Source organism: Colobus angolensis, unplaced genomic scaffold (genome assembly GCF_000951035.1).
Source record: "Colobus angolensis palliatus isolate OR3802 unplaced genomic scaffold, Cang.pa_1.0 Scaffold20, whole genome shotgun sequence".
NCBI classification, from domain to species: Eukaryota; Metazoa; Chordata; class Mammalia; order Primates; family Cercopithecidae; genus Colobus; species Colobus angolensis.
Window position 1 is genome coordinate 2,227,471 of NW_012115155.1, and position 14,781 is coordinate 2,242,251.

The window sequence follows — 14,781 nt, forward strand, 5'->3', positions numbered from 1 at the left end:
TGCGCACCTGTGGTCCCACCTACTTCGGAGGCCAAGGTGGGAGGATTGCTTGAGTCCAGGAGGTTGAGGCTGCAGTGAGCCAGGATCCCACCACTGCACTCCAGCCTGGACAACAGAGTTGCCCTGTCTGAAAAAATAAAATCATGCATTGTTTGCTTCAGGAACCTGTAAATGTCTTGTGCTCACTATTGCTTGTCTTAGAACTAGCATCTCTTAAGAAGGAGTCAGTGTATACCTTGAAAAGGTTTTTGTTCTGAGTAGGCGGCTGCCTAGTGGGCAGAAGTCCATTCTTTCTCTCCTTAGAACACAACTGTCATATTTCAAGAGTCTAGCAAGTGATGCTTTGGCAGAATAAGGAGGAGAGTTATTTTTAAAGCAGTGCTTCCCTTTGGTCTTGAAGCAAATATAGAATGTTGATGGAATATGAAATTGATTCTAGAAATATGCCTTAGAATGAAAGCAATGGAAACATTTAAGTTTGGTACCAGATAAATGAATTCAGCAGAAGACTTCTGTGGCTTCTACTGTAGTGTAAAAATATTTTGTAGTGTAGAATAAAAATACTTGTAGTGTAGTGATTGCCATTAGCAAATTTTAGCATAGTTAAATTTGTTAACTGGGCTCAGTGTGACCACACCTATAACCCAGCACTTTGGGAGACTGAGGCAGTCAAGACCAGACTGGGCAACAGGCAAAATCCTGTTAAAAAAAAAAAAAAAAATGAGCGAGGTATTGTGGTGCACACCTGTAGTCCCAGCAACTTGGGAGGCTGAGGCGAAAGGATTCCTTAAGACCTGGAGGTCAAGGCTGTGGTGAGGCGTGCATGCCACTGCACTGTAACCTGGGTGACAGAGCGAGACCCCGTCTCAAAATCGGTCAGTCAGTCAAATTGTTAGCAGTACTTACTTTGTTGTTGTTATTAAAAGCATTGTTTAAAACCAGTGGTTTTCTTTTTCATTTCCAATAATGACCTTCTCCTCCTTTTCCATTGTGTTGCTAGAGCAAATATGTTGAAATATTCAATTGGTTTGTTTTATTATTTAAACACACACATACAGTTGGAAATTTTGCATTTGTTGTAATTTCTGTCTGGGATTCATTTTCTCTAGATAATTGCATAGTTGACTTATGTCACTCAGTCTCTTTTCAAATCTCCCTTATTAAATGGGCCCCATGTAAACACCATTTCCCATAGTTAACTTGTTCTGTATAACCTTTATCACTAGCTAGCATAATATTTTCTTCCCTTGCTAGGATGTAAGCTTCTTCTAAAAAAATTTTGTTTTTTTAAATTTTTGTAGAGGTAGGGTCTTCCTGTGTTATCCAGGCCGGTCTCAGAATGCCTGGCCTTAAGTGGTCCTCCTGCCTTGGCTTCCCAAAGTGCTGGGATTATAGGCATGAGCCACCATGCCTGGCTTTTTTTTTTCTTTAATTGAATGTAAGCTTCTTGAAGGCAGGGGCTTACCTGTTTTGTTTTCCTGGATAGTTGTTTAGAACAGTGCCTGGCACATAGTAAGTGTTCTATTAATGTTTGTTCAATAAACCAAGCTCAGTGATGAGTGCCTGCAGTCCCAGCTACTCAGGAGGCTCAGGTGGGAGATTGCTTAAGGCCAGGAGTTTGAGGCTGTAGTGCACTGTGATCACACCTGTGAATAGCCACTGAATTCCAGCCTGGGCAATGTAGTGAGACCCCCATCTCTTAAAAAAATTGTTGAGTAAATCAAATTAGGAATAGTATTTGAAACAAACCTTTAGTTTTAAAACAAATTCATCCCTGAAGGAAGTTAGGATCATTCCCAATCACACATTTTTAATGAGGATTTTTGCCCTGTTTGGGACAAGATATTGAAGTTAATAAGGGCTTCTAGTGTCCTCTCCTAAGATTAACACATGAATGATCATAAAACTTAAGATGGAAAAATTAGCTCCAGGTAAGGAGTGTTGGTACTGGAGTGTGTGTGTAGTAATGGTTGCTGCAGTCTGGTTTAGGGGGCTGCTGCTGTGGCTGTGGCAGGATAATTGAGGTAAAAGGCAGTTTGGGTAGAGGTCTTATCCACCTGCTCCAAGTTTGTCTTGGTTATTAGTATCTCTTTTAAGGGGTGTGATAGCAATAACTCAGACAGTAGGTGGAAGTGTCTTCAAGAATAAATCATAATAGCACTCCCTAAAAAGTTTCTCACCTCTAAAAATCCTTATCCCTAAAACTCCCTTACCTAAATTTCCTGCCCCTCCACCAAACTCTTAGAGGGCAGTGAATTATTATTTTAAAAAAATGCCTCCTTCCCAATGCTACTTTCCTTTTTATCTGTGGACAGAGAATGAATTCTTAACCTGAGGGAGTTATTTGTGTAATGGAAAGTGATTAACTGTGATTTTCTCCTTGTTAGGGCTCTCCTCCCTAAAATTCTTCTGTTCCTCCAGGGGTTTCTCAGTGCTAAATGGAGCTGATACAGACTAGAGTCAGGCCTTTCTCTTGTTACACATAATCTAGAGAAAGTGACTCATGTTGCCAAACGAATATGTCCAAAATAAAGAGACAAATGAGTGCAGGCACCTCAAAAGTCAAGTAAAAGATAACAAACTGTGTGTATGTGTGTGTTTTCTTGTTTTATGTTGTTAATACCTTTATGTATATAGTAGAAGCAAAGGCAGATGGAATAAAGAAAAGTCTAATACATTTTCTAAAAGATAAGGTATTAACAACGTGAAACAAGAACAAAAACTTAAAAGGACCAAAGGAAAATACTAGGTATAAGAAGTATAATCTGTAGAACATATTTGATGGGATGAAATTAAGATCAATTCAGGTGAAGGAGAAATTAGTGAGTTGGAAGATCATATTTAGGAATTCTTTCCACAGGAGGAAAGAAAGGATATAATAGGAAGCATAAAATAAAAATTAAGAAATAAGTGAAATTTAAAAGTAGGAGTTCTTTTTTCCCCTAAGATCAGGAACAAGATAAAGATATCTGCTGTTGCCATTTCTGTTCAACACAGTATTGAAACTTCTGTCCAGAGCAGTTTAGCAGAAAAAAGAAATGCATCCAAATGGGAAGGGAAGAAATAAAATTATGTCTGTTTAAGATGACATGATCTTATATGTAGAAAACCAAAGATGTTGTGGAAAAAAAAATACCTTTTGGTGCTAATAAATTAACAATGATCTGAAAATAAAATTAAGAAAACAATTTCATTTATGATAGCCTCTAAGAGAATAAAATGCTTACGAATAAATTTAACCAAGGAGGCATAAGACTTGCACTATATATAAAACACTGCTGAGAGGAATGAAAGAACACATGAATAAGTAGGAAGATATCTCACATTCAAGAATTTGGAGACTTAATCTTGTTGAGAAGACAGTACTACCCAAAGTGATCCATAGATTAAATGCAGTTCCTATCAAAATCCCAACGATGTTATTTGAAGAAATAGAAAAACCCATTCTAAAATCCATCTGGAATCTGAAGGGAACCCAAATACAGCGAAAACAATCTTGAAAATGAAGAAGAAAGTTAGAGGACTCACAGTTCCTGATTTATTTTGAAAGTTACAATGAAACTACAGAATCAAAAACAGTGTGGGGCTGGGTGTGATGGCTCACACCTGTAATTCCAGTGTTTTGGGAGGCCGAGGCAGGAGGATTGCTTGAGACCAGGAGTTCAAGGTCAGGCTGGGCAACATAGCAAGACCCCGTCTCTACAAAAGAAAAAAAAAAGCGATGTAGTACTGGCAATACAGACAGACATTGACCAATGGACTAGAATAGAGAGGCTAGAAACAAACTCTTGTAAATATGGTAAAATGATTTTTTACAAGGGTGCCAAAACCAATCAGTGGAGAAAAGACAGTCTTTTCAACAAATGATGATGAGAAAACTGGATACCCCCATGGAAAAGAAAGAAGTCAGACCTTTTCTTTGTACCATATACAAAAATTAATATAAAGTTGGTTCAAAGACATAGAGAGCTAAAACTAGAAAACTCTTAGAAGAAAACAGGGAAAAAATCTTCATGACATTAGAAATGGCAATGATTTTGTTGGATATGATAACAAAAGCACAGGCAGCACAGCAAATAAGTTGGACTTCATCAAAACTTAAAACTTTTGTGTATTAAAGGACACTGCCAAGAGAGTAAAAGGACGACCCACAGAATGTGAGAAAATGTTTGCGAATGAGATATATGATAAGAGATTAATATCCAGAATATATAAAGAACTCCTGCAACTCGGCAACAACAACAACAAAAACCAATTCGAAAATGGGCGTAGAACTTGCACATTTCTCCAAAGAAAATATATAAATGACTAATAAGCACATTACAATATTTTCTACATCACTAATCAGTATGGAAACTTGAGTCAGAGCCACCATGGGAGAGACTTATTCATACCCATCAAGTGGCTATTTTTAAAAAATAAAAGAGAAAGTAACAAACGTTGGCAAGGATGTGGAGAAACTGGAATTGTTATACTCTTTTAGAGGGAATGTAAAATAGTGTTGCCGCTGCAGGAAACGGTTTGACAGTTTCTCAAAAAGTTAAACATGGCTGGGTGCGGTGCCTCATGCCTGTAATCCGAGCACTTTGAGATGCTTGAGGCCAAGAGTTCGAGGCCAGCCTGGCCAACATGGCAAAACCCTATTTCTACTAAAAATACAAAAATTAGCCTGGCATGGTTGTGCACCTTAGTCCCAGCTACTTGGAAGGCTGAGGCATGAGAGTCGCTTGAACCCCAGGGGTGGATATTGCAGTAAGCCTTAATCACACGTTTGCACTCCAGCCTAGGTGACAGAGTTGAGACTGTATCTCAGAAAAAATAAAAAATATGTAAATAGTTAAATATGGAATTAGCATATGACCCAGCAATTTTACTCCTAGGTGTATACCAGAAAGAGTTGAAAGCAGAGACTCAAACAGATACTTACACACCAGTGTTCATGGCAGCATTATTCCAAACTGAAAAGGTGGAAAAATCCCAAATGTACATCAACACTTGAAGAAGTAAACAAAATGGTATTTACTTGCAATGGAATATTTTTCAGCTTTAAAAAGGAATGAAATTTTGATATATTTTGCAGCACAGATGAACCTTGAAAATACTATGGGTGAAACAAGCCAGAAGCAAGAGGACAAATATTGTTATGATTCTACTTACACGAGATACATGGAATAGGCAGATTCATAGAGACAGAAAGTAGGAGAGAGGGTGAGTGAAATAAACCAGAAACAAGAGGACAAATACTGTTATGATTCTGCTTATGTGAGATACATGGGATAGGCAAATTCATAGCGATGGAAAGTATTAATGGGAGAGAGGTTACTAGGGGTAATGGTGAGGCCAAGTGGGGAATGGTTTTTTTAATGGGTATAGTGTTTCTGATTGGGATAGTGACAAGTTCTGGAAATGGATAGTGGTGACAGTTGTACAACATGGTGAATATTTTTAATGGCACTGAATTTTATACTTAAAAATTGTTAAAATGGCAAATTGTGTTATACTTTTAAAAAAATAGAAGTGAGGCTGATGTCTGTGAAGTTGGGTCAGTGTACTGGAAATTCCCCATGTGGCTGGAGAACTTAGGCATTGAAAGTCATTTTGTTGTCAGGCAAGGTGGCTTATACCTGTAATCCCAGCACTTTGGGAGGCCAAGTTGGGCGGATCACCTGAGGTCAGGAGTTCGAGACCAGCCTGACCAACATGGAGAAACCCCATCTCTACTAAAAATACAAAATTAGCTGGGCGTGGTGGTGCATGCCTGTAATCCCAGCTACTCGGGAGGCTGAGGCAGGAGAATCGCTTGAACCCGGGAAGCGGAGGTTGCAGTGAGCCGAGATCGCGCCATTGCGCTCCAGCCTGGGCAACAAGAGGGAAACTCTGTCTCAAAAAAAAAAAAAAAGTAATTTTGTGAATAAGCTAGAAGAAGTTGTTTAAGAGTGGGGTATCTGACTTACTGATCTCAGGTGACATTCCAGGTGAAATCTAGATGAGGTATGTATTCCTCAGTGAATTTGAACTTGGAAGATAGAGCAAAATTCAAATGCTAGCTTTGTCATTGTTTTAAATGTAATTTTGTTATATTGCTAAAGCTTTCTGAACTTTTGTCTGTGTTATGTGTTATGTAAATATATAGTTAAATGGATAAGTAATGTATGCTAAAAAAAAAAAAAAAAAAGATGCCAGCACTGAGGTAGGAAGCTTAAAATGATAAAGAAGAAATATTTGAGGAAACAATAGAGGTTGATGTCTAGAATTAAAGAAAGATGAAAGATCTCAGGTTGAAGAGGTTCATATAGAATACAATATTATTAAGAAAAACTCACACTTGTACACAGTACAGTGACATTAAAGAGTCTAAAAGTGAACAAGTAACATTATGAAGGAACAAAATTGAGATTGGCATCATACTTACCAATAGCAGTGTTGACTGCAAGAAGGTAATGGAATAATTTTTTTTTAAGTATTGGAGAAAATATTGAAAGAAACTATGAACCTTGACATTTCTACCCATCCAACTATCATTCGAGTGAGGGCATGATTAAAATATTCTCAAATATAGAAGGCCAAGGCCTTAGAAGATAAGCCATACAAAAGCCACATGGGAAACATTTTTGGAGAAAGAACTCAAATGAGTATTTGCAAATCTAGCAGATGCTACAAGACTTGTAATGTATACATGTAAGACATGTACATTTTTGAAATACCCAAGTAGAAGTTGTTGTCTTTAAAAAGTTAGCTAAGAATAAACAAAACAAAACAAAAGTATGTCTATAAAACTTGATGGGAATTGGGTGGAGGGGAGATGAGAGGACATGAGGGCATTTTGTCTTGATAAAAGGAAGTATAGATGACAGATTTACTTATCTAAAAGGAAAAGCAAAGGACAAGTTGAAATAATAAATTTGTCAGTTAAAAGGCAGAGATTGATGTGATAAACCAACTATATGTTCATTTTTAATAGGAAATACTGTAAATCACAATTTAGAATTCTACAGATGGGAGAGGCATGGATGAGCAATTATGAAAATTGAGGATCCCAACAATACTTTTCCTTATGTGGATTCTATCTACCAATAGTTACAGTATTAGAAATTAAAACTGAAAAAATTTTAAATATTGATTAACTGATTAATCAGTAATTGATTAATGTCTCTTAAGATAGGAACAACATACCCCTTTTATGTTAACATAATATAAAACATATTATAAAAATAACTATTTCCCAAAACAACAAAGAGCTTAGAAGAGTGGCCTTGTTTTAGGCCCTTTTGCAAATCTATTTAATGTCTGGTTTAATAGCAGCTACTTGGATTCTCTTACCTGCTTCTGTGTTCACTGTGTGGCAATATGATGTTTTGTTTCAGGTGTATGAGAAACCGAGAATCTCGTGAATCTTTTCAAAGGCTCTTGGAAACCGTTGGTGATCTTGAGACCACACTTTGAGAACTGCTTTTTCCATACAAAGTTTCTTTGCTATTTATTACCCTACTATTTGGTGTCTTCTGTGTCATCACAGTAGTTTTCTTTATGATCTCATATTTCCTCCTACCTCCCAGTTTTATTATTTCTTACCTTGCATTCTCTTCCAGTTTGACTGATTCTTCTCCATCAAGCCTTCGTTGATTATTCTAGTTTCTGTCTCTTCTCTAAAATCTGTTTGCAAGTGTGTAGTTTCACATATTTTGACTAAAGTACCCTTAAGTTTTTTGTGTTTTCTTTTTCCAGTGACATTATGGCCCTTTTAAAGTAGGGACTCTAAAAATTGATGACAACACAAGAATTTATCCTTACACACAAATCTTTGTACCTCAAAACAGGTAATTTTTGTCAGTTGATTGGAAGTTACGCCCTCTAGGAAAACATATAGATCACAAATGTGTTTTTGGCCTTAAGTGATCTATTAGAAAACTATAATGTCTTATCCATTATCTGCCACATGCTAATACTTTTGGTATTGCAAGTTCTCCTTTCTTCAAGAGATCTTGTGTAACTAAAACCTTCTTTTGTTCAGCCTTGTTGATCTTATAAGCCACTTATTGATTTACCTATTTTCTTGCCATTTCAGAAAAAAGCCAAAGGACAAGAGCTGTTTGATCAGATTATGTACCACCTGGACCTTATTGAAAGCGACTATTTTGGTCTGAGATTTATGGATTCAGCACAAGTAGCAGTGAGTAACTGTTTTTTGAAAGTTTTAGCATAAGGGGAAGAAACGGGAAATTTCAGATGATATACTAATTGCTATTAGGCTTCATATTATTGATGTGTTATTTCCTGTGATACAAAGCTTTGACACCGTTCCCTCCCCCCACCCCCTTGCTTTAGCATCACCTGAAGGACTTGTTTGAAAAAATGTCAGTTCTGGTCCTAATTTCCTAACCTGAATTACAAGAACAAAATTTTTGAGGATGGGGCTCTGGAATCTTTGTTTTTAAGAACTGTTGACTTGATTGTTGGGCACACAAGAATTTGAGAAACACTGTGTAATGGAAAGAATGCTAGATGGGAGTTTTGTGGGCTCTTGGGCAAACGATAGTAGTTTTTAATTTGCAAATCAAAGTGCGTACACTAGGATATCTCTGAGTTCCCTTTCAGATCTGTGATTCTGTAACTATAAAGAGTGGTACTTCAACGTGCATTTCTGATGAGAGAACAGCATACATAATAGAGTAGAAAGTTGGAGGCTATTCAAATAACTGGTTACTATATTAGGATTTTACTGGAGAATATTTGAAAGAAAGTGGTGGATAAAAACATTGGGAGGTGGTTTAGTGATTGTATCATTCAAACTGAATGCCCAAAGTATTAAATAATAACTTAGCAGTATTTACTCTCAAATAATTGAGATTAGGTAGTCTTCAAGCAGGGAGGTTATATTTTCCTTCAGGAAGTTTGATGTAGAGATATATAGGATTTGGAATGGACAGAGATTGAAGTCAGGAAAAGTTATTACAAATACTTTAGGATAAAAGTAATATTAAGGCCTGGACAGTAGGAGGCAGAGGAAGAGACCAGAGATGATAAGGATGTCATGGCATTAAGCCTTTTTTTCTAGAAGTTGTGTGTGTGTGTGTTTAGAGAGACACTCCTAGCTGGTTTTATAAAGCATCTGGGCTAAGTTTACAGCAGTTAATAATTGTAGCTGTCATTTTTTCATGACAACCCTCCCCATCATGCCTCCAAATTAAGTAACCATGAGCATTTGGCAACAGGGCATCGGTTAGGCAAATTTTGGCATATCTTTGCAATTAATACTATGCAGCTTATTAAAAAATCACAATTTTTGGCCATGCGTGTTGGCTCACATCTGTAATCCCAGCTCTTTGGGAGACTGAGGCGGGAGGATTACTTGAGGTCAGGAGTTCAAGACCAGCCTGGCTAACATGGCAAAACCGTCTCTCTACTAAAAATACAAAAATTAGCCGGGTGTGGCGGCGTGCCCCTGTAGTCCCAGCTACTCAGGAGACTAAGGTGGGAGAATCGCTTGAACCTGGAAGGCAGAGGTTGCGGTGAGCCGAGATTGCGCCACTGCACTCCAGCTTGGGTGACACAGCGAGACCCTGTCTCAAAATAAAAACAAAAACAAAAAGGTGATTTTTTATTTAAAAAAAATATTAGCTGGGTGTGGCGGTGCATGCCTGTAGTACCAGCTGGCTGGGTGACTGAGGCTGAAGGATCCCTTGAGCCTAGGAACTTGGAGTTGGAGGCTGCAGTGAGCTGTGATTGCATCACTGCACTCCCAACCTGGGTGACAAAAGTGTGAGACCCTATTTCTAAAACAGAACAAAATTGTGATTTTTAAGTATTAATATACTAATTGAAATGGAGTGGTAGAAGTAGTCATAAAGGATTATAAAGCAATATAATTGAATTTTTCTATTTAAAAAAAAAATCTGGGCTAGGAGCAGTGGCTCATGCCTGTAATCCCAGCACTTTGGGAGGCTGAGGAGGGAGGATCACTTGAAGCCATGAGTTTGAGACCAGCCTGGGCAATATTGCAAGACCCTGTCTCTAAAAAATAAACAAATAAGGCATGGTGGTGCATGCCTGTAGTCCTGGCTACTTGGGAGGTGGGAGGATCTCATGAGCCCAGGAGTTCAAGGTTGCAGTGAGCTATGGTCATGCCACTGCGCTCTAGTCTGGGTAACAGAGCAAGACCCTGTCTCTTTAAAAAAAAAAAAAAAAAAAAAAAAGAGAGAGAGAGATACATGGACATGCATATACATGAAAAACTTGTGAAGCTATTTTTCATGGTTGCAGAGTTTCTGATCTCTTGGTGATGTTACTGTGGGAGATGTTTCTTTTATTTTTCTTTCTAATGTTCTTAATTCTCTTTTATTAGACTAAATTCACTAATGGTAGAGAATGAGTCTTAGATACCTCTGTCCAGCAGGTAGTAGACACACAAAACATTTGTTGAATTTAATTCTGGACTTCTATTTAGTTTGATAAAATCTTGGTTGCCTGTTAATTTTAATATCACTCAGCTTTCACTTCTAGAATAATAGTAAAGCTGTACAATCAGGTGAATAAATAGATGATATTAAGGATAGACAATCTGTGACTTCTTGTTTTTTGAGGCAGTGTAAGGGAAAAGAAAGCAAAAGTGTGCCAAAGTTAGGTTTGAGGTACTTAATATTTAAGTAATTGTGGAAAGAAATATGCAGTCATTACTAAGTTGTATTCTTAGCTCTTTGCTAATATCAGCAATTACTGAATTCCATATTGATATTTTTTCTCTCATTTGATACACATATAGTGTCTTTCTTGTCATGATAATAAATTTTTGGTAAAGCCAGAATTAGGATATTTAATCCCTACTCTTTAGTTCTAGTTTATTCCTTCCAGTAACCAGAGATCTAGGCATTAAAATTAAACTTACAGGCTTACTTTTATTTCATTTTATTTTTGCTTCACTGAAACACTCTATGAGTTGAGCTGGAAGAACAGTTGGTAGGTTAAAGATATTAAAAATGAACTCCAGATAAGCTAAACTTTTCAAGTTCTCACTCAGTTGATTCCATGATAGTCTCATGACATAAGCAAACAAAGAATCACCTTGCTGTGTGGCCATATTCAACCTCAGAAGAAAATGAAACCAAAGTGGGGTGGGGGCAGCCTAAAAAGCGACCAAGGAATTACATGCTATAATTTCACGTTCAGCATATGGCATGTCCATATATGTAAAATTAATGAGCCAGATTTTAGTTTATTGGTCACTAAAGGTCAGTCTGAAACGTCTATGACTATAGAATTATGGAGTCATCATGGAGATAACCAAAATTAGTAAATTGATGAAGCCAAAGTTCACTTTTCTTATACAAACATATAATCTGAGCTCTATTTTTTAAATTGTTTACTTTTTATTAGACTGGGTTATTCTGTGTTCATGTACACATATTTAATTTCATAGTTGAAACAATCTCACGTTTACAGAAAGTTGCAAGGATGGTATAAATAACCATTTTTCTGGGACCATGTGAGAGAGAGTTATAGTTAAGAAGTCCCATCACACCTGAATTCTTCAGTGTATGTTTCCTGTAAGCAAGCACACTTCATAACTCAATACAGCCATCAAAACCAGGAAATTAACACTATGGTAGTACCACCATCTTATCTCTTTAGGCTGTATTCAGATAATGCTAATTGTTTCTAGTATGTTCTTTATACCCAAAAGATCCAGCAGAATCATGCTTTGCATTTTTTTTTTTTTTGAGACTGAGAATGCTCTGTTGCCCAGGCTGGAGTGCCGTGGCGTGGTTTCAGCTCACTGCAACCTCCACCTCCTGGATTGAAGCGATTCTTCTGTCTCAGCCTTCCGAGTAGCTAGGACTACAGGCGCGCACCACTATGCCCAGCTAATTGTTGTATTTTTAGTAGAGACAGGGTTTCACCACATTGGCCAGGATGGTCTTGAACTCCTGACCTTGTGATCTGCCTCAGCCTCCCAAAGTGCTGGGACTACAGGCGTGAGCCACTGCGCCCGCAAAGCCACTGCTCTGCATTTAGTTTTCATGTTTCTTTAGTTGCCTTCAACCTGGAATACTGTGGTTTCCTCAGTCTTGCCTTGACTTTCATGACTTTGAAGCTCTTGAAGATACAAGACAGTTACTTTGTATATTGTCCCTCAATTTGGGTTTGTCTCATGTTCCCTCATAAAGTAGATTAATTTTGGTACCTTTGGCAGGAAAATAACCGAAGTGATCTTGTGTTTCATTCTGTCCTATTGGGTGTCATGTAATTTGATGTGGTCCCATTGCTAGTGATACTAAATTTGATCCCTTAAGATGGTGTCTGCCAGGCCTCATCACTATAAAGTTTTACTCTTTTTTCCCTTTATCATTAGCTATGTGGGCAGTTACATTGAGACTGTTCCTCAACAAACTTTCTATTTATTTATGAACTAATAGATTCCTGTTTTGTTCAGTGGGTTATATCTGTTACTATCATTTGTTTTGTTGCTGAAATTTTCCCAAGATTGGTCAATGGGAGCTGCTTCAGGATGGCTTCTATGTTCATTTAACATGACCCCTTCATTCTTTGAGCTGTACCTTACTTTCTGGCTTATGAAGGTACGCCATGTTCATCTTGCATTGCCTCTTTAATTAGCCAATTCTCCAATGAGTCTTGTGGCCAGATTTAGGGAATATGTGTTTATGTTTATTTCTCCATATCTCTGTCTCTCTCTGTCTCTCTCTGTCTCTCTGTCTCTCTATCTCTCAAGAATACCATGAATACCATGATTTCAACACCCATAAATAATTGAAATTCCAGTCTAACACTACAGGGCTTGTAGTTTTGTTTCTCTTTCCGCATCTGTAGTTCTCTTCTACAGAAACCAGGCTATGATTCTCACAACTAGGTTTACTCTATTGATCACTCAGCATGTATGGAACCAGTCTCTACCCTCTTGCTGTGTAGATGCTGGTCTTGCTCAGACAACCTAATTATTTGTAGACTGAGTACTATTTTTTATTTTTATTTTTTGCTGTTTCTTTGATCTTGGATGGACTGAATTATTTGGAAAAATGAAGGGATTGTGAAACTTGTCAACTTACAAATACACAGTGGTACATAAAGCACTCCTTTGACAGTAGTATTGAAGAGTTATTACGTCAGAGATTTGGTTTGGAGTAGGAGGCTTCAAGAGAAGAGAGAAGGCATGCTTAAGTAAAAGAAGGAGTTGGTTTTAGTTAGCATGACGATGTCATTTTTTCTGTAAAGTAGGCCACTTAAAAAAAAAAAGAGATACAATTTACATACTGTAAAGTTCACCATTTTACATTGTACAATTCAGAGTTTTCAGTATATTTGGAATTGTGCAGCCATCATCACTAATTCCAGAACATAATAATCACCCCTAAAGAAACCCTCTTACACATTACCGGTTATTCCTCATTTACCCCTCTCCACAGCCTCTGGCAAACACTGTCTGTGGATTTGCCTGTTTTGAAAATTTCATTTGAATGGAATCATGTAATAGGTGGCCTTTGGAATCTGGAAATGTACTTAGCATAATGTTTTCATGGTTCATCCATGTTGTAGCATATCTTAGTACTTGATTCCTTTTTATTGCTGAATAATATTCTGTTTTATGGATATATCACATTTTATTTACTCATCCATCGATGGACATTTGGAGTATTTCTACTATTTGGCTGTTACGAATAATGCTGCTCTGAAGGCTGGGCATGGTGGTCTGTAATCCCAACACTTTGGGAGGCTGAAGTGGATAGATTGCTTGAGCCCAGGAGTTCGAGACCAGCCTGGGCAACATGGCATAACCCTATATCTACAACATACAAAAATTAGCCAGGTGTGGTGGTGTGTGCCTGTAGTTCCAGCTACTCAGTAGGTTCAGGTAGGAGGATTGCTTGTGCCAAACTTTTCCAGTGATGGCACCATTCCGCACTCCCTACTAGCAATGTATGAGGATTCCTGTTTCTCCATATCCTCACCAACTTGTGATTTCCCCTTGTTTTTGGTTTAGCCATCCTAGTTGATATGAAATGGTGTCTCATTGTGGTTTTGATTTGCATTTCTCTAATGACTAATAATGTTGAGCATCTTTTCATGTGGTTATTTGCCATTTGTGTATCTTCTTTCGAGAAATGACTATTCAAATCCTTTGCCTGATTTTTAGTGGGTTATTTACCTTTTTGCTGTCGAGTTGTAAGAGGTCTTTATATTTTCTGGGTACTCATCCCTTGTCATATACATTTGCAAATTTTTTCCCCTACTTTTCACTTTTTTTTTCCCCCACTTTCTTGATAGTGTCCTTTGCACAAAAGTTTTACATTGTGATGAAATCCGGTTTACCTACTTTGGTTGCTAATGCTGTTTGTGTTATATCTCTGAAACGATTGCCTATTCTGAAGTCACAAAGATGTACACGTTTTCTTCTAAAAGTTTTTTTTTTTTTGAGACAGGGTCTTACTCTGTCACCAAGCTGGAGTGCAGTGGCGCAATCTCGGCTCACTGCAACTTCCGCCTCCTGGTTCAAGTGATTCTCCTGCCTCAGCCTCCAAAGTAGCTGGGACAACCGGCATCTGATGCGTTTAGAGTTAATTTTTGTATTTGCTATGAAGTTGGGGTCCAGCTTCATTCTTTAGCATGTGAATATCCAGTGATCGTAACACCACTTGTTAAAATGACTATTCTTTCCCTATTGAAAGGTCTTGTTGCATACTTGTTGGAAATCTATTTACTATAGGCTATGGATATGTGGGTTTATTTCTGGATTCCCTCTTCTGATACACACACACACACACACACACACAC

At 37.7% G+C, this 14,781-nt stretch overlaps 1 protein-coding gene across 1 annotated transcript in view; it reads left to right on the forward strand.

Annotated features, from left to right (window-relative positions):
- Nucleotides 1–14,781, forward strand: part of EPB41L5 (erythrocyte membrane protein band 4.1 like 5) — a 172,707-nt gene that overhangs the window by 24,010 nt on the left and 133,916 nt on the right. The window contains exon 3 of the mRNA XM_011941716.1: nt 8,066–8,170. Within this exon, the coding sequence (XP_011797106.1) occupies nt 8,066–8,170 (105 nt within the window). The remainder of the gene's footprint in view (nt 1–8,065; nt 8,171–14,781) is intronic.